At 35.1% G+C, this 26,936-nt stretch overlaps 1 protein-coding gene across 7 annotated transcripts; it reads right to left on the bottom strand.

Annotated features, from left to right (window-relative positions):
* Positions 1–1,050: 1,050 nt before the first annotated feature.
* On the bottom strand, positions 1,051–26,637 carry LOC107910345 (BEACH domain-containing protein B). 7 transcript variants are annotated; one of them, XM_041088495.1, is made up of 41 exons: positions 26,439–26,637; positions 25,741–25,958; positions 25,382–25,445; positions 24,303–24,525; positions 23,563–23,733; positions 22,852–23,172; positions 22,245–22,467; positions 21,270–21,338; positions 20,398–20,856; positions 19,937–20,243; positions 18,691–19,152; positions 18,441–18,599; positions 18,180–18,329; positions 17,036–17,191; positions 16,841–16,882; positions 16,375–16,719; positions 16,050–16,223; positions 15,667–15,827; positions 15,229–15,544; positions 14,680–15,115; positions 14,205–14,541; positions 13,874–14,062; positions 12,928–13,189; positions 12,624–12,815; positions 12,310–12,528; positions 12,025–12,201; positions 11,532–11,647; positions 10,148–10,609; positions 9,791–10,004; positions 8,891–9,112; positions 8,261–8,734; positions 7,854–8,165; positions 7,311–7,763; positions 7,153–7,199; positions 6,960–7,053; positions 5,949–6,155; positions 4,025–4,150; positions 3,553–3,924; positions 3,221–3,452; positions 2,051–2,801; positions 1,051–1,492 (listed from the first exon to the last, which is right to left on the bottom strand). In XM_041088495.1, exons 2-40 carry the CDS (start codon positions 25,857–25,859, stop codon positions 2,116–2,118), a joined length of 9,750 nt encoding a protein of 3,249 aa, XP_040944429.1. In that variant the 5' UTR covers positions 25,860–25,958; positions 26,439–26,637; the 3' UTR covers positions 1,051–1,492; positions 2,051–2,115. The 7 variants fall into 7 exon arrangements, with proteins under 7 accessions (XP_040944429.1, XP_040944430.1, XP_040944434.1 ...); XM_041088496.1 differs by having other exon boundaries at positions 1,051–1,456; XM_041088500.1 differs by having other exon boundaries at positions 2,051–2,795.
* Positions 26,638–26,936: the final 299 nt, after the last annotated feature.

Below are 26,936 nucleotides of genomic sequence, written 5' to 3'. Positions count from 1 at the left end.
TTATATAAGAAAATTTATGATTGCTGGGGATATTCTAACTGTTGAAAAAGTTATTATTAGAAGGAAAATGCGTCAAGACACATTTTCTTTTCTCTCCAAATTCAGCATATACAAATATATTGCAAAAAGAACACATATACAAAAAAAAGTTCAAATTCAGCATATTTCTGTAAATCAACCCTAAAATGTCAATAAAAAACTTCAACAAAAATATAAAGATACATTTCTTAAATTATTGCAAATATACATTTTTGGGTACAATAATTTTTTGTTCTATGGATAAAATTAATAAGTAGTTCTTTTTCGTTATTAATTTATCCTTAACTTTTTTTAAAGATATCCAAATATGCATGCCGCTTCTTTACTTGTAAAGTTTAAATTCTAATCGTGATTAATGAAAAATATATGACATAAATACTTAATGATAACAAAGTACACCTTTTTTTCTCCATAATGGGTCGTGTCTCCTTTATATCAACAGCAAGAAACCTCAAAAAAAAAAAAAAATCTCTATACTATTAAAAAAATCAAATAAAATCAAATTGATGTCAAATTGAAATAAAACTTACAAGTTACTATTTAAAAAAATCATTTACTACTTAACAAAACTAATATTTTTGAAGTTTGATTTTGTAAATGAAAATTTTTATTTAAAATTAAACTGCAATTAAAAAAAAATTCAGAACATTTTTTATACAATAAATGACAACCCTGTTATAATCTAAACTTATTTAATTCTTTTTAGTGGTACAAGGACTAAATTAATCCACTTAATAACAAAAGGACAAATTTAATCCAGCCCCTATAATACAGGGACCTCCCAAGTACTTTAACCAAAAGAAAACATATCATAAAACGTCCCAAAATAGATCTGGCAAAGATTAAACATGATAGCGTCACAACACAGAACGATAACATGAACAAGATACCAGTATACAGAACGCCGCCGCAACACAATATAAAATTACTACCGTATCACAATTTATATGAATATATTAAATACTCTAAAAACAATAATGTCACGACACAATACAAAAAAACCGACATGGATTTATGAATTATCTATTCATTCAAAGGTGGTGACGAAAATTATTCATTCAGAACCAGGCACTGTTGCATACATGTACAAAGTTTGGGTTGAGATTTTGGATATTTTTCTATTTATAAAAGCAAAAAAAAAAAAAAGTATATATATGAGCTGAGAGAGTTGGTAATACAAAAGAATTGAAACCTAACCTAGTTCAGAATAATATTGTACACATATTCTGTCTCAGCTCCTTGTTATGATCTAAAAAAGACAATTGAATTTCTAAAAAGTTTGCACATCTTACCTTCCTATTTCTTAATGTTACAAAATGGGTAAGAATCCTGTATGTTGGAAAATAAAATGCTGTTCAAAGACTAATCAGTATTCTTCATCATGTGCTAAATATATAGATCAGCATGGCCCCAGTACCTGGAAATGGAATGGATAGGCTTTTCAAATGCATTCCTGTTAAAAATTGGAAAAGGAAGGCAAATGAAGAAGATGAAAACAGAACATAAAATGCCAGACATTTGTTGAAAGAAAAGTAGGATATTGAGCTCAAATTCTGCAACTAAATGCTTTTAAGTTATTTTTTCAGGCTGAGATTTAGCAAAGCTGAGTCTCCTAACCACCATTGCCGATGTCTAATACTGATAAGCAGTGAAACCCTATTACAAATTCCAACATGTCCTAAAATACCTAGAAATATTCAAGTAAAATAATCACTTAAATTTGTTACGGCATTTTCTGAATGCGTGCAAATATATAGCATTAGTTCTGTTCATTTGAGGTCCAAGGTACGAATCTGGACTGTGTACACACATGTATAGTATCAATATGAACATAGAAAATGAAAGAAACGACACATAAACCATATTAAGCAGATTTTGATCTTACATGCTGAAAATAGTCATCACTACATGCATGTAGTAGATTAGTATTTTTAAAGAATGAAGCTTATGCTAAGAATTATATTAAAATGAAAGAAATGACTAGAAAAAAAAACATCGGTGACCAGAATACCTGAGATCAGTAACACCAATCAAACCGTAATTGTCAAACCAGTCATTCCAATCCTGAATCATTGCTTAGCCTGCTAAAGAAACTTTGGTTTTTGGATTCCGGGAGACGCTAGCTTTACGGTGTTGAGGGTTTTCTATAGAATACACAAGAAGACTTCCATCTTTTGTCCCGGCCAAGAAGCATTCTTGTGGAGTTACAGTTAGGGAGGTTATTATCTTCCCTATCCCATTATATCTTTGAACAACCTCAAGTGTGCTCATAGAGCGAACAACAATCTGTCCTTGGTCACCAGCACAAACCAAAAACTCGCCACACCCACTGAGTTCAACACAGTTAAGACGCCCATTGGATTCTGAAGAGGCAATATGTTTTCCATTAATAGAATAGAGGTGTAAACTGAGATCACCATCAGAATAAAGTACAGTCTGTCCATGCCGAGAAGCCACAAGTTTCGACAATGCACTTCGAGATGGATGTAGTAAAGATCGGACATATCTTCCATCTCTCAAGGTATGGAAAACACAAGTTCCATCTTTTGACCCGCTAATAACTATATCAAGCTCCACACTGACATACAGGCATGTAATTATATCATCATGACCACACAGAATATGGAAGGGAGTTTCAGCAATGACACAATCTGTCTGCATATTCCGAACTCTCTTTTCTGGGATTCTGACACGGAGAACTTCCCACACCATGACTGTAGTGTCGTGACTTCCAGTAGCAAGAATGCTTCCATCAGCTGTAACTGCAGTAGGTTAATTAATCCTAGTGAAACCAGACTCCAAGAAGCACTAGTAACACAAACTAACAATTCACAAGGAAAAAAACATTTAGCAGATACAGATCATCCTCATCTAGACTCATAAGATGATACAACTCAAGTTTTATGTTCATGTCTGTCCCTTTGTTTCCTTTTACGCATCAATACCCTATGAACCTTTGAATTACACAACCATCTTAGCACCACTACTTGAATTTTTTTTTTTAAATTTCTCATTATTGCAAATGTGACCCACTTTAAGAAGAAACGTTTTTACATAAAGAAAAAAAATGATTACTTTCAGCAGATTGCAATTATTATTAGGAACTCGAGGTTCAAAAATAGAATCCAGCTTTACATTCCTTTTGTCAGCAGATTTACGAGATTCCTTTATAAGTAAATACCTGCAACACAGCTGACAACATCTTTGTGATGTCGTACGCTCTGAACCATTCTTCCATCACTCAAAGATATGACTTGAAAGCTGTTTTCCCAATTGCCACATGATATCAGAAAGTTCTCAGCTGGTGTTTGCATTATCGCAAAGCATTGTGCTCCCAGTTCAACATTTTCTGCCAGAGGGCTCCCAATTTTACGAGGGGAGATAATATCAGAACCCACTCCAAAGAAGGGATCCTGCGGATTTTGAAAAGTTAAACAAAAATACATCAAAGGTAATTTGAAGGACATCCAAAAGATCTTTAAAAAAAAAAAAAACTTATAACTAAGAACTAACCTGAGAACCTGAGAAGGTGAAATTTCCACCAGACTGAAGTTGGGTTGTCAACCACATCTTAACAGATAAAGTAAGACCCTGGTTCACAATGACAATGACCGAGTCCAATAATCCAACATACAAAACAGCTGATGGTGGATAACTTATACAGGAAAGAACAGATGTCAAATTGATAGAAGCAGGTGCAAAATACAAAGGATGAGCAATTGGAATTGGAGGCCCTCTTCTTGGGTGCCGTTTGCGGAAAATCTGGATTGGTGTCTGACCGAAATTTGCAATTTGATCTTCAATTGCTGATTTCTGCAGCTCATCATCCATAGAGTCCAGATCAACAGCACCTTCATAAGTTAAATAATAGAAGACATTTGCAGCCTGCAACCCAGGTATATTTTAAATGAGACAGTTTAGAGTTAAAAGAATAGAAAAGGAAAATCAATATTTGGTTGTCGAAAGATGTCTTTGCACAGAATACCTCCACTGCTGGTTTTCCGCGCTGCTTGTAACCAAATACCAAATCAATCCAGTGGTGGAGATTTGAGCTAACATACTCACTTTCAAGGGCCTCTCTATTTTTAATAACGAATAATTCAGTTGACCCCTACAAAAAGACAAGCAGAAGTAAATTTCTTAGCAGGCTATCTAGGGTTAAACTAAATGCTCAGCAAAATACAATTCCAACTCATATATTAACAAGGATTCTTCAGCTCAGCAAGTCAAGGAGTCAATGGGAGCTTAACTCCCAGAAAAAAGAGTCTTAAAAAAGTATACAAAGAAATATATGAAAACACACACATATACAAAGTTACTAAAGAAATCTTAAAAGTATAAAGCAAGTCTAGTTCACAAATTCTCATCAAATTAAGAAGCATAACTCCTAGAAAGTTCACCCCTCATCTCATAGGACTAAGGATGCGCTTGGTTAGGTGGATAAGTATGAAAGGAGGGAGTGGAAAAGTGGAAAGAAAATACAATTGGAGTGTGCTTGGTAGAGAAGAAAGTTGAGAGGAAAGAAAATAGGAGAGATGATGGTTTTCTATCCTAATATAGAAAAACCAATCCTTCCAAATTGGAATGATAAGAGAGAAAATGAGAGAGAGGGAGAGAGAGAGAGAGATGTATGCTAGCTCAAAATTATGCATTTTTCAAATGCTTTATTTTCTTTCCTTTTATTTTTCAACTCTACCAAGCAACGGATGGACAGAAAACTACTTTTTCTTTCAAAATTTCCATCTTCCCTATCAAGCACGTCTAGGGAAAAAAAATTATTTTCTATCTTTCTATTTTTCTACCCCTTCAATTTTCCATCTTTCCAATCTTCTTTCAACTCTACCAAGCAAAGCCTAAGGGAAACATGACAATGTTTTCCAACCATCATCCACTATTTTTACAACACCCTATTGTGGTAGATATTCAATTTTGTAAGGTTACATATTAATTCGTGTTGCAGTCTGAAAATAAAAATAATGCTAACTGATCTTAAATAATTCTATCTTATCTTCCCTAGGAATTTTCATTCATTTGTTTCTGTATGATTTCGTATAAATCAGGCAAGGTTTTCTTCTTCTATTCATTTTCCAATGGTCTTTCTGTCCTTCTGGGAAATGAGCCACATCTTTGTAAATCTTTGCAAAGCACCTTTCATTGCAAGATTCACCATTATCCCAACTTACTCACAGTCATTGTTAACCTACTCATCTCCATTATCATGTCAACAAAAATTATAACATAAATCGTTTCCTATTAAAAAAAGGTAAAAAATATGCTCATTCTGCTTATCTTCTTATGTGGCTTTTTACTCTTGCAAAAGTATTGCCAGACACACCTAATATATAATCTTGCGCATCTTTTCTATTTTTTTTTCCCCATAAATAATCTCACAAATAGATTTATTCAAAATTCAATCAATAGAAACATATTTCATTATGGAATATCTACAAATGCATTAGAGCCTTGATAATTGTTACTTTTACAATATTTCTCATGATAGGCCCTGTACGAACAATAAAACTCTGTACCCATACAGTTAGAATCACAATCCTAATCAAGGGTGTTAGTGAATTTGAAATGATACAAACTATTGGACAACCTGAGCAAGAAAAAGGAGTTACTGGAAAAACAAGCCCGTGAAACATTCTAAAATGAAACTGTTAGATTTTTATTGCAGAAGTCTCTATCTCCTTGACAGAATTTATAGACATTCTCCTGTGTAACCAAGCATCATATGTATTTATTCCTCTTAAGACAAATCAAATAACCTTTCTGACTACTAAATAATTCTCGAGCAAATGAAGGACAACTATAAACTCCAAAAAGTTCTTGAAGCCGAAACAGCCTAGTCAGAAACTTGGTGCTATATAATTTATGAAACTTGACATCCTCAATGGGAATTCACATACCTTAGCCCAGGGAGGGAGAGAAACATCATTTATGGGTTCACCATCTTGTTTCACCCCAAGATGATAAGAGTTCGAATTGATAAGAAACTCGGGCATGTAATAGAACTCAGGAATCAACTCCTTCACGTCACTTGTATTAGATAGGCAATTTCTATATGTGCTTTCAATGCTTTGAAAAAGACGATCTGCATGGTCAAATTTACCACCCTGACGAAAAATGATAAATTAGTGGAGCTGGTAAACCAAGAATCAACGCAATTTAAGTGATAAACGAGGAAAGAAACCAAATTGCATATAGGACACATTGAATGAGAAAAGTAAATTATTCATAAGTCTGTATTTGAACCATATTTAATGCATTCATACCTATGACTACTAGTATACACTGATCAGACTTTGTGTGACACTACTGCAATGACTTTACACTTTTCAGATTTAGTATGACATTACTGCCATGACTTATCAATTAATAGCTAAAATTCACCCATAACTCTACCATTCATCATACCCTTGAAAAACTAAATCCTAATATTATCTCATAATATTTATTCATAAAACTACTGCTGTGCTTTTTCCAGGCAAAAACCTAATATTATAAGTTTCCACCTGTGTTAAGCATTAAGGTTAAAGGGTATCTTAGTCATTTGTACTACTTAATGTTCTCCTTTAAATAGAGAGACTACCATATTGGTCGATTCCTGCAGTTGAACGTTTCAAGTAATGATAATTTAAGTGTACTCAACTCCCCTCCATACGAGAGTAAATAAAAGATATATTGCTACTTGCTACCTGTCCCAAAAAAGCGCACTTTTCAAAGATCACACTGAAAAAAGTGCTTCTGACACTGTTTTACAGAAGTTTATCAGCTAAACATCATTGCACCAAAGAAACAGTCCGATCACCAGATATTCCTTCCTCCTCTTACATCATATAACATTATCAGATGAGGAGGTCGATTTACATACCGCACATCATAAGATACCTAAATTTGTGATGCCGTGAAGAAGATACCTGTAAATTACGGTGAAGAGACGTAAAAGGTTCTAACCGAAGGAGGTAATAAAGCACAATCCCCATGCTTGAGTAATGAGACCCATAATAGAAACTGCACCAGGAAGTACAAGCACAGCAGCCCATAAGACAAAATTAATTAATCAAACTCTAAAGGAGAGAACTACTTAATGTACTGAAACCAGGATTTTACCTGGGTATATCGGGATCGCAGAAGTTCCGATACCTGTCTTCAAACACCTGAATCAAGAAGCATTATAATGAAATATTAGGAAAGAAAAAGAAAACAGTGATGTAGAGGATTAGTATTTAAGTACGCCATTCATTAAAAAAAAGGCAAAATTAACTGACCTCAAACCGTTTCGAGTCCAGTGCTCCAACAGGCTTGGAGAGATCCCTAAAAGTCGATGACTTGTTAAAATCAAGAAACTCAGATGAGTAATCAGCCAAAATCCAAGGAAAGACAGGATACTGAGTCAAATCATTATATGATCTTCCTGCAAGTGTGTTGAGAATCATCAAATACTCAAAATTCGTTATATCCCTTCTCCTCCAGCTCTCCCTTGCAGTTTCTGCCATTTCCAATGCCACACGTCTATCAACAAATGAAATAGGGTCATTCCTGTCCCTACTACTTCCTCTTCGTAACAACAGCTCATTTCTGGTAGAGACTATCAGGGTTCCAATCTCCTTCGCATCCTTCTGTGATGCGAAGTTTATAAATAAGGGAGCAATAGAATCACTGAAGAAAATCTCGATAGCAGTATATCTAAGCAAATACCGAGTCCAATGAACAGCTTTAATCTATGGCCAGCAAAGTAAACAAGAAGAAATTAAATTAATGATAAGATATACAAGCAATGCAGCACAAATGAAACAATTATGGTTCCCTACCTTTCCAATACTCCATCTCCTATAACGCTTTACATTTTTCAATTGTTCTTTATGCAAATTTTCGGCCTCTACATTGTCAGAAGTCCCCTTCTCAGAATTTATATCAAGAGGAACGGACCACTTAGTAGACTTTGGCTTTAGATCACCCCTCTCAAAATGGCCTGATGCATTTAAGTTCTTGAAAACTGAAGATCCTACAGTACCTTCAACCATAAACTCGCCAAAGAAATGCAAGACATCTTTCATGACTGCCAATTGACCTGCCAATTTTCTTTTTGGTGTCACAAGCACACATGGAAGTGACATAACAACCTGCAACATCAAACCACAAATTAACAATGAATTCCAGATGTTTTACCGAGAAAAACACACAGATTGACTGTTCTTATACCACCAATAAGACGTACCTCATTAATTTCAGTTTCAGGTGAAGGTGCTGAAAACTCTTTTCTATCTTGAACAATATCCATCTGATCATTGATGGTTTTAACTACTTCCACACTGTGACTGTCTGAAGGATCCTCAAGAATAACCGACTGTACACTTGGTTCAGCACCACTTTCAACAAGTTCAGAGCTCCCCTCATCAGTAATCCTGCGTACACCTTGGAGCAGAAACTGCTTCATTTGCTCAGGAATGTGCCCAACAAAACTAGATTTGCTCTCGCTACTGGGAAGAGAAGCCTCATTACTAGGGGAAGTGGAAGGAGGATGACACATCTTTTCATCAAAATGATAATTCCGTCTTAACTTTAGTCTACGGCGCCATGTATCTTCCGTCTTGTCAAGTTTCCAGTGTATCACAGATCCATTTGGAAATGGATTGGCAGACCAAGGACCTCTTTCATCGATTAAAGTTCGTAACATGTGCATCCATTTTTCCTGTTAAGCAAAATTTATTATTTACACACATGAGCACAAGATTCAAAAGTAATAAAAGGAATGAAAGCAAAAGAAACAATGACAATGAACCTATTAAAGAAACTATGGACCAAAAGAAAGAGCATGTTCCAAAACAGAAAAAATCATTTAACATACAGCAACATTTTGCTGCTGCTCCTCTTGCGCAAGCAGGAATGCAGCCCTTCTCCTCTCATCTGAAGCAAGAATAGTGTGTAAGCTACTTTGTATCTCATCCTCAAATGCCGTCTGGTTATGAATTTCTAAAGAAGAATTTTCTCCCATCGTAGCACGTAGCTCCTGCAACTGTCTGCTACGGTCGTGTTCTAACGTTTTTACATACTTAGACTCGTCAGAAACCTGAATCATGAAACTAGAGAACTGAATGGGGGATAACCTGGAAAAGGGGGCAGCAGAATATGGCAAAGCCAGTTGAAAAAAATATCACATAAAAAAAGCAACAGATTCAGTGTTAGCATTATATTTGCCTGCCTTTCTGCAATGGCAGCATCAATAAAACATGCAATGCACATATTTGATATCTCCGTGAGGGTTATTGGCATTGACCCTTGGAGATATGTCAAAAGAGTTTTCTCAATTCAGAGAACCAAAATGTTCATAAGAGTAAACAACAAAGCAGAGTTTTACACCATTTCATATCTCATTTTATTTCTTCCATCAAAGTGAGACTTAATAGAAATAGTTTGAAAAATCAAAATATCACTTGAAACCATGTGGGTATCATATGGGTTGAATTATCAAAATATCAATTGAAACCGGGTTTTTATCTCTAGTGTAACTACGGTCTACATAAACAACACAAACTTTGGAAAAATAGACTGAGAACCATTCGTAATCTACTGGAACTTTAGTACAGCAAAACATTCATGGAACTTCCTAATTCCAGAATATTGTCAACCATTTGAAATATAAGATCAGAAAATAAATATAAGATGTGATTTCCATCTGACTGAAACAGGTAGTAAACAACAAATCTTAGTGAAACAAAAGATGATAAATTTGAAGTTCAGAACAAACCGCCGAAAGCAGTCGATCCTTCTGAATTAGATTGTGAATGGAGCCTGTTTCTTTTGAGTAGCTGCTTGAATCAAATGAGTCATCCCGGGCAACCATGCTAGTAGCAAGCATTGACTTTCCAGAGTTTATAGTTTCTCGAATCACGTGTGCTATTACATGGAAACGACCACCATTATCTAACATTCCATACTGGGATCGTACAACGAGCAAAGACCTGAGCACCATGTTATTTTATTGTTACACTTCATGGAACAAGCATAAGGCAACAGAAAGCACTAATCCATATCCTTTCTTAAAACTCAAGATAAACGGTTGTATGACACACAAGATATTGAAACTTGGGCATTAAAAAAATACCAGATGAAGAGCTGCAATCGACTCTTGCTTTGCTCATCATCAGTGGCCAAAAAGCAAGGCAACAGTGAGGTGAATTGTTGAACACAGCGCAAGGCTCTTTCCAGGGAGGATCTACAGAGGTATAGGATTAAAAGTCGAAAGACAATTCTTGGACACCTTTCCCCCCTTAAAGCCATGGCTTTATCAACATTTTTATTTGGTTTTCCACTCAATGCATTGCCAATGCCTCCAGATACAACAGCAGCCATTTCTGCAGCAGGAATATTAAGAGATTCTACCAAGCCACGTGCTCGTTGGCCAAGAGATGGACCAACAGATGCTGAATTTCTGAGTCTTGTCTTGCTTGGACCCATTCCATTCATCTCACTAATAACAACCCATATATTGTCAACTAAGTTCCACCAATTATCAGTAGGTATGTCCTCTCCACTTGTCACTGCCTGCCCGTAAGATTCCATATTTCTGAGAATGGAAGATTCACAACAAGATGAAGTTACTTTCTACTGGACAACTTATATGATGGAAAAATACCGTCTCCATAAATCTCCATATGAGGTTGAGTTCAATTATAAAGCTTCTAGTAAAAATAACAGTGCAATGTTTCAAACACCATTTTGGATGGTGTACAAAAGGAAAAAAGCAACAACTACTATTCCAACAAGTACATACTCAAGGAAAGCATGAACATTGTACTGTAAGACAAATATCCAATTGTTATAAAGTTTGAGCCAACTTGATATTCATCATTCTGTTTCATGAAAGAAACAAATGCCAACTACTAGTACCCTAAATCATCACAAGAAAATTCTAAGCTTATAAGAACTTTTTAAAAATTGTATAAAGTAAAAACTTGCTTCTACTTCTCCTAATTATATTAATTGATATTCCCATAGAGTGAAAATTCTATAGCGAATGGTGGATTTTATATTAAGATAATTATGCAGAGCCATATATATACATCCTGCAGAAAACAAGGGGGTAAATCTTTTTCACCAGAAAACCACTAGTCATTCCTTACTAAAATGAAAATAGTTCATTGTCCTGAACTAGAAAAGCAAAACAAGACTTATTTGCTTTTGACCAGAGAAAGAAAATAAAAGATAAAAGAACAATGCCAAAGGATTTATGAAAAGATTAGAAGAGTAGAATAGCCCATCATCTCTAACTTTGAAGTTAAGAAAAGATAGAAGATAAAAAAAAGCCAATATCATACAAAATAAAAGGAAACCTCAACGCAGTGACTAGACAAACAGAGTGGACCATAGTTGGAAGAAATCATTTAATTTCAATCACCCACACAGATTTCATCACAATTACGACACAAACAGATAATACAAAACATATTAGTTTCAGAGATAATGAGTGAAAATCAAGCTAGCAGTACCCAGATACTTTGTCATCAAATTCTCCTTGCAAGACCTCATGCAACAAAGAGTCATATTCTTTCTGGCTTTCAACCTCTAAAGAACCCAGATAAGAATCAGAGCTATTAGCAGGAAACTGTAAGAAACAGAGAAAAAAATAATATCAATCTTTAGTCTGAAAAAGAAAAAGAAAATACATAAGTAGGAAAGACAAGACAAGTCATAAAGCATACTTCACTGTAGTAACATGTTTGTATGTGAGAATGTGGACGCACAAAGATAAATCTTGCTTGGTCTTTCATGGAAGGACAACTATTTTTAAATTCTCAAATGTTTGAATGCCTAAATATCTAATAAAGGATAACATAATCTTCATCTTATATGGAAATGCACATAATTAAATTGGGTATGTTAGGAATTTGACAAAGAGAATTGGAAGAAAAAAATTCCCATGACAGGGCAAATAAACCAAGGATAAATATAATATAGACACATTCTCAAGTAAGTAGGTACCGGAAGCTTATTGCCAACTGCAGAGATAAGCATCTCATCAACAAGTTGCAGAAGATATAATGTATTGTCTCGACAAGGCTGTGAACTAAAAATATTCTCCTCAGAAGATAAATCTACCAGCCTTTGAAGCAAGTTTTCATAAATGTCACAGAGCAAGCATCGGAATGATATGCCAACCTACCAAGGACAAGCATTAAAGCAAATTATCCATTAATGGAGAAAAAAATCACAAAAATAAAGTAGACTAGAATAGATATGTAAAAGAAAATAAGGAGTTTGACATACTTGCTCACAGTGCAGAAGTAGAAAATTCACAGTCTCCTCTAATTGCTGCCAGCCACCTTTCATAAATTGTATATAGTGACAAAGAACAACTGAGAAAACCCTCATCACAAGATTTTTCTCATTTATCTCATAGTCACCTTGATGTCTTGAATCAGACATATAGTTTTTTACAACGTCAAGTTTCACAGAAGCTGTTAACCAAGCATTCCAACCATATTCCTAAAGGCAAATTTTCAACAATTAGATGGCACTTTTAAAAGCATACACGGCATACATATGATATCAAAAATCAATTGTATGCAGTAGTGCAGTACCATTAACGTTTCTATATTCAGAGGATTTGAATCAAGAAGGTCAAGTAGATCACAAATTATTTTCATTCTTGCAGATGCATCTCCACAGCTGGATAGGTATCTAAAAATCAAAAGCAAAATCTGAGGAAGGAGAAAGTGAGAATTATTCCCTCTGCTCTTCTGCTTGTCAACAAGGCTATTTTTCTGTAACACCTGTAAACAAACATTTTTAAGAAACAGGTAAGGTGGAAAATTATCAAAATAAAGAGAATAACAGAAAATTAGCTAACAAAACAAGGAGGGAAATCCATGATTGGTAGACCACCTGTCTCGGGCTAGCGCCACCTAGAAGAACATCAAACAAAGTGGCACACAAATTATCCGTCAGTGGAAAGTTAAACAACCTATCAGATATAGCGAAGAAGAGAAGTTGCATCCTTGAACTGGTCTTTTTGCTGTTTTCAGAAAGACTCTTTGATCTTCCAACAGCAAGATTGAAAAACCTTGGCCCCTTCTTCTCTGATGGCAAACCAACCAAAAGTCTCCCTAGAAACTGCAAGCTAAGCAATCTGATAGGCTCATGTTCCCTACAAAAAACAAATTGTACGGTGACTAAAGAGAAATTCACTCTAAACCTTTGATTTAAAGCAGATCACTTTTACCAATTCTAGTTAAAACAATTCAACATTCATAGGAAGAGAAACAGATCAACATATGAAAATTATAAGCAAATTAGTGGAGTAAAATTATACTTAAGCACGCATTTGGTTCAGAAACTGGATCATTTTCTGGCAACTGAATGCTTCTCTAAATACACATTTGGAGTAAAAAAATGGTTAAAGTTTTCTATCAAAAGACCAGTACACGATGTTGTCTCAGACCATGGCAGAAAAACAGAAACATATTTCAAAAAGAATGTCCTGTTTTAAAGTTGAAAATAAGAGGAACAAAATTCTAGGATTCCAGAGAAACATAAGCTAGGATAGACAGCAGAACCACTGTCCCAACCATAAAATGTCCAGGAGACAAATTAAATTTTCAGATTTCTCCTCAGAGAAGGACATTATTTAAGAAAACTCAACGTTAGTAGAGAAGCATAAAGATAAAGTTATACATTTTATGAAGATTAAAGTAAATTAAAGGAATATACAACAAAAGTGAAACTATTACAATAAGAATGCCGGAAGTCATTATTCAATGAAACAAAGGTCGTTGTTGTCTCTGATGACAATAAGTTTCCACATTTCACTCTTTCAATACATAAGGCCTACCTCTTTAGGAGATTGACAAAAATGTGACAGCCACCTAATAGATTTACTTGTTCGATGAAGGACTCAAGCAATGGTTTTTGAGAAATAGCACGTATAACCATATGCAAAACATCCTCAATGCATGTCATATCATGGCTTGTTTCAAAGAATGATACAAGAGCTTTTATATCCGCTGAAGCAATGTTTTGCCTGCATACAACATGCAACAGTATTGTAAGAAAACTGAGAAAATAGGATAATCTGCTATGCATCTCCATGAAAAATGAAGCAGCTGATCCAATACTTCACATCTGGCAACATCAGATGCCCTCACCCAGTTGACAATGCGTACCTGAGACTCATTTCGCCAAGACTTAATAAAAGAAGGTGAATTTTATGTATTTCTTCTCTACCAGGTCTTTCTCCAATAACTTGTTTAGTAATAGGATGTAGAAGTTGTTGGCCTCCAATGGAAACCCGAGATTTCACGCTATCCCAGTAACACTGTTGTATTATGTCAATAACACGTGGAAGCTGGCATAAACTTTTAAGCAGCCTCAGATCTTTATCAAATTGTTCAATGAGAAACATGTACAGCTCACGCTGCACCATGTAAGCTGTGTATAGCCAGATATGGGGATTAAGAAAAATGGATGATATGGCTTCTTTCATTAGCAGCTCTGACAATCCTAAAGAGGAAAACGAAAACATCAAAAGAAATTAGATACATCCTTAAATGGGTATAAAAATAACAATAAAGATCAAAAGAAAATTTGCTATGAATAATTCCTACATAAAAACAACTCGATATAGTTCATTATGCATACCAGAGGATGATGATACAACATTGAACAAACTCTTCAATGCAGAGAGTGTTTCCATATTGAGTTGCTGAGGTGGAAGTGATTGCAATAAAAATCCCAGTACTGAAAATCCAGAAAGAAGATGCATTTGCTGCTGATTCGCTAAATTCTCATCTAAGACAGAAGCAATCAGCTCAATAACTTCAGCAGTCAAACGTTCTTTGGCAACCGGAAAGAGTAGTGTACGTTCTAAAACTCCAGTTTCACCATTTTCATGTCTATCGGACTGAGTGATAAGAGGGAAAAACACAGATATCCCTCCAACACAGTAAATTATCTCTTGGAGCAAGCGTCTAGAGCATAACTGTGTACCAACCATTATAGTAGCTTCAAATAGAGTCTTATCTGATACAGGATCCAATGCAGGTGAGACATTAAACAATATCTTGCCATTACTCGCCTGAAAAGAGGAATCAACACCTCGATTCAGCTAACAAAAAAACAAAATTACCTTTTAGGCATGCATGTGTGTGCTTCTGTGGACATATTTCCAATAAAGGGAGAGAAAAGAACCTGTGCATTGAGTCCAAATACGATTTTGGATGCAAGACCATCTTTTGTTCCAAGAATTCCACTAGGCATAGGGTTATCACCAAATGCAGTAGTTTCACTATCTAGGAATGAGTACATATAGCTGGGTCCAAGGGAATGTACAGCCTTGACTTGCTCAGAAGAAATGGCATCACCAAACAAATAAAGTGGACCAATCTGTCCAAGAAAAGGAAATGAATCCTGAATGGTCTCTACAGGATCATCTTCTTCATGTCGAGGCAAGACAATTTTTGTACCAATAGAGCAGCTAGTCAATATCTCACTCACTTTTGCATATCTGAGACATTAAATGACGGGATCAAGAGGGAACTTAACTGTGTTGAGGAAAATATTAATCTTGAAGTTATTACCTATAAAACGTAAAATGCAAACACAGAATGATTAAAGGTGGCATGTTACCTGCATCTTTCAGAGGATACAAGATCACCGTCAAGATAACATCTCAATAGGCTACCCCCAGAAAAGGCTCTTCCTATGGTATGAGTAATACAAAGAAAGTGCCATTTCTTCCTGACTAGATTAACATGCATCTCAAGACTCTGTTCTTTCAGGTTGATAGTCTGAAGGACACGAGAAAAACATTAATAGGTGCATGAAATTGGAAGTAACACCAAAGACAGAGGAAAACAAAGTAAAACAAAAACAAGCTGTTTTCAGGTATCTTTGCGTTTCAGTGTTTGGGGGAGGGGGAAGGGGGCCTGCTTTTCTATCTAATAGTGAATAAACATGTAATGTGTTTGGGAAGAAACTTCCTAGAGATAAATATACTGCATATCTTTTACCTTATAAATAAGCTTATCTTCAGCTAGTGTTGCTAAGCATCCTCTTCCATTTTCAGTTAGAAATTTGAAAAGGCCCATTGTTCCATTCATGGGGAAGTTCTCCACCCTAAGCCAACATGAAAAAGAAAAACCCTTGTTGAGAGGCCATTGCACGGGTGTTTTAATTATGATACCCTACAAAAGGAAATTACAATATGAATACCAGGTTCCAATTATAGTCATATGGCAACAATTGAATGGAACAAGTTCCAAAAATAACTAAAAGGAATATGGATATCAGAAGAAATTGTTCAGAAATTCTCCCTAAGACACTAAAAGGACTTACAGAATCATCCCCATTGAGATCAAAGAAGGCAGTTGGTCCCTTCTCATTTAGCATTGACAAAATACAGGTCAATAATAATGAGCAGTACTGCTGTTGAGTCCCCACTTTCTCACTTCGAAGGAGAGCAAAGATCTTGCGCATATCCTTCCCAGATATGCTATGGCCGCCAATAACCTGAATCAGTTGTGCAATTTTCAAAATGACACTGTCATCACATTCTTGGACAAACCAATCAAGAAGAAAATTAAGCATTCCTGCCGCAACACATGAAGCTCGATTGGAAAGGGAATCCTTAAGCAGCTGCTGGAAAACACTGAGACCATAGTGCCTCAAAGACTCACTGCTCTGGCCAATCACAAAAATAGCAAATAATGACATCAATATTCAAAAGGATATTGAGTAAGAATCAGCTATAACAGATTCTGGGAAAACTTGGTATCATCAAATAGAGTAGAGAATTACTAACCTTCTGAAGAACACTCAAATACAGTATAACCACATCTTCATTCTGAATCAAAATGGATCAGGAAAATAACCAATTTAGGGACAACAATTTAACAATCACAATGAGTAAAATGACAAAAGATCATGAAATCCATTCACATGACCAGACAAAGGATGTGATGGCGGATCAAAGAGACTTCTCAGGGCATTAATTCACCTTTATTTGAGGGCTTCCATTAATTTCAAACTTTCCATCGACAAGCATATCAAAAAGTGCATTTAAAAGTGCTTCACTTGGATGCCATTGACAGAAGTCTAACAACAAACTTTGCAATGTCTGATAACCCCTGCCAACAAGAGCTCTAAATGCTGCCTGTAAAATTAATTATTGAATTAAAAATGGAAAATAAGAGTAACAAAAGCATAATTGCAAAGACACATTAACATTCTTAAGACAGCAATGATATAGGAAATGTCGACCTAATTTTAGATTGGTGTGCTTTAAAAGCATGACAGAAGTAACACCAGTTTCCTAAAATGACCCAGAACAACAAATTGTGATTACAATGATCTAAACACCATGAACAATTAAAATCCTTAAACATAAAAAATTGAACTCAATTCACCACCACTTCTAGATGTTTCAACTGTTCTAATGACATGAAAAATTAGTTCTAGTTCTAATATTTACTACGCAGCCATTTATCATCTCAAGTTCAAACAAGCAATTTCTTGCTACACAGACCAAAGCTCAAGGATTCCAACACATGAATCCATATTAATTTCACAATAAAGTTTGAGTGCAAATATCACACAAGACAAAAAGACTGCAGTCATGCAAACCGGACACTGCCTTCCTGAGATAAACATGCATGTTGTTGAACATTAAGCTACATTTTCAGAAAAGCCATACCAACACCAGCTACAAAGTTTTTTAGTGTTCTCATGTACTAAAACAGAAAAATATAACACAATAAGAGTTTGAGTGCAAATATTACACAAGACAAAAGGACTGCAGTAATGCAAACTGGACACTGCCTTCCTGAGATAAACATGAATTAAGTTGAACATTAAGCTATGTTTTCGGAAAAGTCATACCAACACCAGCTACTAAGTTTTTTGGTGTTCTCATGTGCTATGGCATAGAAAATAATGGTGGCCACACTAAGAACATAAAATCTCAAGTTCAAATGATGGCATACAAAAATAAAGACAAAATAGTACTGAAGCAAAATCCTTCATCAAGAAAGACTAAATCTTTGCAACCTTCAGGATAAACATGGATAAAGCATTTAACTACTCCAGAAAAACCATTGACTCTGGAAACAGAAAAAAAAAATTATAAAAGGAATGAAAATTACCTTTGAGGCATCATTCTTTGCAAGCAGGCAAGTAAGAGTTTGTAAAACAACCAAAACCAACCTCTCTTCGTTTGCTTCATCAAGATTGCCATTTAACAAAGAGACTACATGCAAAAAGCATTCTCCATCTCGAAATAAAACCTGGTAATGCTGATGAAACATGAAATGCATAAGATATTTGTATAAAACTCAATGGCCAAGCTTCCAAATACGCAGACCTTGGGAAAAGGCAAGTCAAGGTGAGCAGTTCATGGAACATACCAGTGGATCAGTCTGGAGTATATCTATCATTCCAATCAATAGCTTAATAGACAATTCAGCAAAGCATTTTTCACGCTCCTTTATAACAGTGAAGGTTTCAAAATATTTTGAGCATATGTACAACACCGCTTTTCGATCTTCTTCAAACAGTGATTCAATCTAAAATGATAGGGGGGAGAAAAAGTAGAGTCTTAGCAAGCTAATAACTAAAATGACCAGAACAAAACTTTCTAACAGCCAAAAAGCATACCTTCATGAGGTCAAGAATGTATCTGAAAACTTGATTTCTCAAACCTTCTTCCCAAAACAATTCGAACAAACAATCAATGCAGGTAGAATCATGCAAAACCAAAGTTCTAGCATCATCTGCTACCAAGAAAAATTCCGCAAAGAGTTCCATGCATGTTTCCATGCATTTAATCCAACACTGTGATGTTTGACTAGAATAAAATCTCTGGTGGCCATGAGACAGAACCCCTTCCAAATAATCATTATCGATCACAGGACCCATATTTCCCGACATTTTAGATTCATGGGCTAGAATGCAAGCAACTTTAAGAACTCTGGAAACTGCATTGAGTGTCTTAAAGGAAGCAACAGTTTTCTCGGATGAAAGCTGTAATATTCGAAGCAAACTCTTTGCAACAACACTGGCAGTCTCAGGATTACAAGCAGATTGTTCAAGGGCTTCCAGTAAAGCAGACAATTCAGGCTGTGACAACATGAGGTGAAGGTAAAAAGTAAGTGATGTTCCAAGCACAAAAAATAGAGGCCTTTAAAAACAATCAAGAAAAAAATCCTTTCAGATTATGGGTAGGATCGTAGAACAACTAGAACATTCATGGGAATAACTGTCCAAGCACAGATATCAAAAACATTAAACATGAACCCAGACATAAACATCATAAACTACCATAGGGGTCCACTAAAATCACAAAACCATATGAAAGGTATCAACTTAAATATTTATAATTTTCTTAATACCCTGAATATCATATGTATAGAAAATTTTTTGAATCATAGGCAAAAGAAATTAACAGCACATGCAAGCAAAAAGGAAAGATACCAAGTTGAAGAACATCATACATATAGAAAATTCTTAATTATAAAGAGAGCATTAAGGTAATTTCCCAGCACTATCATAGTTTGGGCTATACCGAGCATTGTGATTCAGCATTTTGGTATCCACGCTGGACCTACCAACCCACTTGAATTCACAAGAAACACGAGTATACAAACATTGGATGAATAATTAAAGGGGAGTACTGAAGACTTCTAATAATGCCCAAAACACCTGACTTGCCCACACTGACCCTTGATCACCCAAGTCAATCTCAATCTTATATCTACATTATCCTAACATTCAGAGCTATTTATTATAACAAATCTATCTAGCTAACAAATTATTTATTCAAGCATGAAACACAGTGAAGATAACTGTTGACAAGAAAATAAACCATTTCACAGAGAATATCTCAGAAGTGACAAGAACATACCAAGTTATGGATACTCCCATTAGAAGTTGCAGCTAACTCCACAAATGAACTTGCTTCTATCTGAAGAATTTGAATCCCAGTACTCCCAGAAGCAGAATATTCTTCAACCTTTTTTGGAGATCCATCAGGGCATGGAGTAGACCCTTCATAACATTCCTCAGAAGATGATCCAAAATAGAAAAAGTTCTCAGAGAAGATAAGGTCCCAAATTCCCTCCTTGCGAAACACCTCAAGCAATGGAGCTGACGAAGTCAAAACCTTCTTGAAAGCATTAAGAGCACAATGCTGCAAGGTACTGATGAAAACCCTACAAGAAACAAAATAACAGGGGGGGGGGGTTACTAATGCGGAAAAGAGAACAAAGTGCTAAAGGGAGACAGAAGCATAGCTTGCAGGAATCTGAACAATGCTTCAGGGCACCACAACTAAAATAGAGACAGAAAGGAATAGAATAATTTTACCATAAATGATTTGGAAATTCATTTTGATTGGAACAAGCCCTAATGCATGGGAAAACTTGGAGAAGAACCCTCAATACCCATTTAACTGAAAGTTCCGCATAAACTGAAGAAATTGATGTGGGAATCCGACCAGAGGTTGCTTGGCCATGTTGAAGTTTAACATCTTCTGCAGCAAGAAGAAATGAGCAAAGTACTCTGCTCAACTTGACAACGCAATCATTCCAAAGCTGATTACAAGGAGCCTTCTCAGGTGAAGGAGCAGAAGGCTCCGCCAAATAACTTTCAGCATTATCATTTTTTAAGTTTAAAGTGGATGTTTGACTGCCTTCTGGCAGAGCTGAATGTTCCATAAGCTGTATGTACTCTTGAAACACGAAAGCAGGTGAACAAAAGCTATTTGCAAATTTATGAACTCTTCCATTTTCACATAGAAACTGCAGATTATTCACATTCCCAAAGCTGATGATTTGTTAAGGTCATTAATACATGTTCAGGCATACCGATAGCATAAATTGTTAAATTTGGGCAATAAATTCAGAACAGAAACCACTATTCTCACCGATTTCATTTGATAAATAAGATCCGCTTTATAGAACATTGGAGGAACAATGAAATAGCACATTGTCATTGCTGCACTAAACAAAATCAGATTGAAATTTCAAACAAGACAGTCCATCCAAAAGTGTCCTTAGTCTCAAAAGGAAGATGACATGAGTAAGTAACAGGTACAGCATGCTAGCAGAAACACACTTATAGCAGATTCAACTATATGAGCAGGAGATTATATAACTCCAATAGCATACAAGGTTCACAAATTTCAGTTAAAACAAAACAGCATACAAGATACTAAATATGAGTGATATATAGGATACACAGCCTCCCGAAGAACTTCCAAAGAAAGAACATGGAGCTCAAAAATTTTCAGCAAGCTATATTGTTCCCTGCATAAAAGTTTAACCACAAGATCATAATATCAAGAAAGAGTAGATAAGGAAGGAATAAAATACTCCTCTACAGATTCATAGACAATAAATTCTTCACAGGCAACAAAAAAAGGAAAAAAAAACTTCAAGGCTTCAGAGCTGGAAAGAATCAACTAGAGAAAGTTGTAAGATCATTGTGCATTGACTTTGCAGGGAAGCTATAAGATTCCCAGATATGCCCACCAGAAATTAAGATAACCTACCACACTTTTACCAGATACAAACAAAATGGCCATCACATAAACAAAAAGCCATCACATAATCAAAACCAATACTCAAACAAAATGGCCTAGGACAGGATACCTTAGCCATTACTCTGGCTCTATCTACACGGTTTAGAAAGCATAAAGAAAAATCTTCTAGGAAGTAACCTAATCATACAATATGCACACAACTTCACATGGAATGCATCCATATAATTCAATTCAACTAAAAGGTTCAAGTTTTAAACATTGGAGGGTGGGAGTAGGAAAGGAAGAAAAATAAACCAGAAAAATTATCACATGATATGCTTAAATTAGTTATTGTTAAGCATCCCACCTAAACCAATTGGCTACAGGTGGAAAGGCCAAACTCTAATGCAAAGGCCGCAAGAAACCCAATACTTACGGAAGTTGGATAACACCACTAAACAGTTATGTAGTCAATTGACCAAGAAAAAAGGTGGACTGGAAACAAAATTGATGGGAACTTATAAGAAAGTGACTAAATGTATATCAGAAAATGGTCTAGTTCTTTTTCTTCAACCAAACAAAATGGTACCCACTGTTTTTCAACTAGCATTCTCAGTATGCTATTTCATACGAAGTGTTCAACATAGTATCAAGACACCAGTTAATTCCCAAACCAAGTTAGAAAAACTACCTTCGCCCATCAACTTGTGTTGCACTCTTTAAGAGTAGCATATTAATTGATGGAAGTGTAAGTCCATCCAACAGAACTTCAAGCCCCCCAATGCTTTTGAAATGATTTTGACCACGTGGATTATCACACAATGCAAAAGAAAGGGTTCTCAAAGTCAAGAACTGAAGTGTCATATCTGTCCACTGTTCTTTCATACTCAACCTTCTGATGACACGCAACAACTCTGAAAAACAAGAAGCTTTCATGAACAAAAAATCAAATGCAAACAAACAGCTAATAGGAGAGGGGGGGAGGGGGTGAAGACGTATCAAATCAAAAAGCACCCAAAAGAAATAAATCTTAAACACATAAGCATTAAAAAGGAACAACCCAATGAACTATAAGGAATAATAAAAGTGTACCAACTGATCAAATTTGGTAGCCAATTATAAGGGTATCATTTCAATTTTCAGGCAAAACCATGAATAACCATATTGAACCTATTGGTATCTTTGCTTTTCAGCTGCTTTTTACTTGTCAAACAAAAGAAAATGCATATGGTAGCCATAGCAAATGGTTCACATGTTAGCAAGTTATGTATAATGATAAACAAAATTGCCTACCTTACCTACTAACCAATTAAGGCCACCAGCTTCCATCACTGAGACAACTGCCTTCCGATGCCAATGTAGTGTTCTTTCAGAAAGGGAATCTTTTAAACTATCAGGGTCAATTGAAGACATAGCACCAATTACAGAAAAATCTTCAGTAATACTATACATCTGAGCTTTCTCATATACATTGGAATTTAAATCAATAAAACAACATATGATTGACACCACATATACAAGTACTCGCTGCAAGAACCCCATTTTCTCTACTATCAAATTAGAAAAACTTTCATCAGCTGGAATTGCACCAACCACTGTTTTGAGTTGGATAACTGCCCCTGAGATAAAAAATGAACTTGGAATTAAGCAATGAAATTCAGACACTTCCATGTAAAATCTAATCATAACGACAAACAAAAATGACAAGTTCATATCAGAATTAATGGGAAGATCAACATACAAGTAGAATCCAATTAAAGAATCTTTAATTCCTGTATTTACCTAAATGAAAAAAGAAATTTTAACTAATTGCATTTAACCTTCAAAACAATCCAAGACCTGATGAATAATGTTCCATAAAGTTATTTACATAACCAGAAACTAGGATACTATAAAAAGCATTCCACCTCCAATCACATACAACATTGAATTTCAGTATCAATGGACCAGAACAAAAAGTGCCAGCTTCTCAAATAACATTATGGAGGCATCAATAATACTAATCATACCTTTCATCAGTGCTGTAAGTTTCTGAATTCCACCATAGTAACCAAAAACTCTGCAATTATGCAACGAGCGGGTAATAATTTTTAAAGCATCCAAAACAGGTAATCCTTCAGAAGTGAAGCTTATGGAAACTGCCGGAAAATCCATTCCTGTGCGTCCCACACCAGTATTTACTGGATTTACAACAAAGGAAATAAAGCACATAAAATGACATTAGATATTTTACATTAAATATTTAATCAATCTATACATAGGAAGAGAGACTCATAAAAAGTAGGAAGATTTAAGCGACGACATATAACCATATCTACGAAAAAATATCCAAAAAACAATGCCCTCTGACTAATTTTACTTTACAAAACAATTTACTAAAAGCTTTCCTGAATCCAATAAAGGACATAATGACAGTAACACGGAGTACCAAAAATAAGAGGTTTTTTATTTACAAGAGATCCACCCAATAGAAGTACCAAGTTAAAAAATGCTTCAACTTGAACTAGAACACACAAATTTAAGTTGCACATGGAGCTTCTTCATTTTTTAAAAGTAATTACTTCATTAATTTTATATCATTTTGCAGAAAGGACAAATATTTTAGAATCATGGGAGTTTACTTTTTCCATTTCTTTCTGGACATTCCAATTTCTTACTGTTTGCTGTTGTCGTCTTAAAAGTTCTCCCTATCAACAAATTTGTCTGCCCAAACAAAAGCAACTCCAACAGAAGATATAAATAAACTTACACTCAGAGACCAAAGTGGTTAATTGCCCAATCTCTTCAATCAAAGTCAAAATGATTTCAGCAGGATGCCCAGCAGAGCAGCCAACTACTATATCATTAACTCTCGTAGAATACTCAGCAATTGAAGCAGCTTCTGGTAGCTGGCCACCATTATCAGGCTCCCAGTTCTTGAATACTGTTAGAAACTGCTTGAGGAAAACATGAAACGACCTTTTCTTTTCCGCCTAAAATCGAGCAAACCAGGGACAGAAATCCATTAACAACACAGAAGTTATACCCATCAATGTGAAAGAACCTCAAAGATGAACATTAATCCTTTGAAATGAAAACTTTAAAGGAGAATGTTTTGATAAATAAAAGCTTACTTAGAAAGACCTGAATTTAAGAAGGGAAAAAGAATAAATTGGTAAGACAATTGCCAGAGCCAAAAGTGAGAAAACATATAAAAGGGACAGTAAAATTTCTTGTTCAGAGGCACTGGAAACCCTCTAAAATTTTGAATTAAACACCTTGAGAGTAGTTAAGCATACTATAAAAATACTACATAACTGCAAGCAAACTTCCAACACTCAAAAATCCAAGAAAGGTATCTTCTCTAACTTATTTAGCAGAATGAATGCACTTCCTTTAAAGATGGCCAAATTGTAATCTCGATTGTATGTCATAGCCTAAGTGAGAAAGCATGTAAAAGAGATACTTAAATTTTCTTGTTCAATGACATTGAAAAGCCTCTAAAATTTTGAATTGAACACACTTAGAGTAGTTAAGCATACTATAAGAATATTACATAACTGCAAACAAACTTCCAATGCTCAAAGATTCAAGACAAGTTTCTTCTCTAAGCCTTTTAACTTATTTGCAGGATGAACACACTTCCTTTAAAGGTGGCTGAATTTCAGTCTAGATTATTTTCGCATCCGTTTATGCTGCTAACATAACATTATTTTTCTAGGATTAAATCTAGAAAAAAGAATGCATGACACATATGAACTGATATGAGTGGGTAATAAGTTCTACAACGGTTTGGTGTAATTAGAAAAGATAAATAGAAATCTGAAAACTTCAGACATGGGGCCATACCTTATCAACCGTGTTCTCATATCTCTCCCACAGTGAACTCAAAACTGCCTCATCATTTCCTTCACTGGAAGATAGTACCCCAAAGGGGAAAAGATAATAATAAAGTTCAGCTTGAATAAAATGATAAGGTAAATCAAGTGCATCCAAAAGCACCAAGTGGATTAATCTAAACCTCCAAACAATGAATTAGTACAGCCGGACTCCCGTCAAATAAGGAACTAATCAAACTTCTAGAACAGTAAGTTTAAACTAAAATGCTACAGCATTCCCAAATTCTACTCACTCAAAAACTCCTTTGTATCACCACATATTTAAAAGGTAAAATAAAATAACAACCATCAATCATCAAGCATCAGTACCTGAAGCGAATCCTTGGAGTAGGAGGAGACAACCTCTCCCCTTGTGCCCCTGGTGAATCTCCAGTTTGGCCACTAGATGTCCGACGAATAAGGTCAGCCACACCTTTCATAATATTCATGCTGTCCGCAAAGATTTGCAATAACTACAGCTTCACAATCCAACAATCAATAAACAGATGGCCATCCCAGACCATCACTTTTAGCCAATATCAATCCAGCTGTACATATCACACCACACTGAAATGCTTCAAAATAGTAACCTAGGCAGTTATAAATTCAGTTTATCAAATAACTCGGAACAGATAATTTATTTATTTACTCTTTTTAAAAACTTACTATCACCCCTGTTGTAAATCCACTTTCCTCTTCTTCTACAGAAAAATTCTACGCCGAATAAAATGGAAAGAGCTAAGTCTTTTTTTTTTTGCTAAGCCGGTAAAATTATTAGTTATGAAAGTCATTTAATTTAAGTAATACCGATGGTAGTTATTACATTTCCATGAAGATAATAAAATGGAAGACATTACAAATATACTTTAAAATGGAGAAACATTCAAAAACACGCTATTGAAGATTAAGAATCTCGAAAGTAAAGAGAAATGAAGAGAAATCTCGTGGATGATAGTCGATCATTCAAGCAAAATCAAATTAAAGACGATAGAAATAAAGCAGTCGTTAGTTGCGGAAAGTAAAAGTACCCGATCAGATCAAACAGCTTGAGTCTTGTCTTGAATTCTAGGGTTTATGATGCAAGATCTGACTTCTGATTGTTTCCTTGAGCTTATTTCAATGGAGTTCAATGAGAAATTTAAAGAGAGAAAAAAACAATTAGCGAATACTAAAATAAAAAGAAATAAAAGGGACAAAGAAGAAGGTTAAAGGCAAAAAAGAAATAAATAATTATCGGAGCATTTGATCCATAGAATGAAATAGGCCTAAGCCTTCCAACTTAAGCCTTCCAACTATACCACTATTTCCTTCTAATTCAGGATTTCACTTTTGTTCATAAACTATTAAAATAGTTATTTTTGTTTTTGTTTGATTCAAGTTACATTTTAATTATTTATGTTTAAAATATTACGTTTTAGTCACTTATATTATTGTGTTATAACATTTTAGTCACTAAGCCGTTAATTGTCGTTAACAATGAAACGTTAAGCTGACACGACACGTTAAATCATCATTTCTAACAAAAA

Source organism: Gossypium hirsutum, chromosome D02, assembly GCF_007990345.1.
Source record: "Gossypium hirsutum isolate 1008001.06 chromosome D02, Gossypium_hirsutum_v2.1, whole genome shotgun sequence".
Taxonomy (NCBI): Eukaryota; Viridiplantae; Streptophyta; class Magnoliopsida; order Malvales; family Malvaceae; genus Gossypium; species Gossypium hirsutum.
Note: the sequence above shows the minus strand (reverse complement) of the source record. Positions and strands in the feature narration are given on the sequence as shown.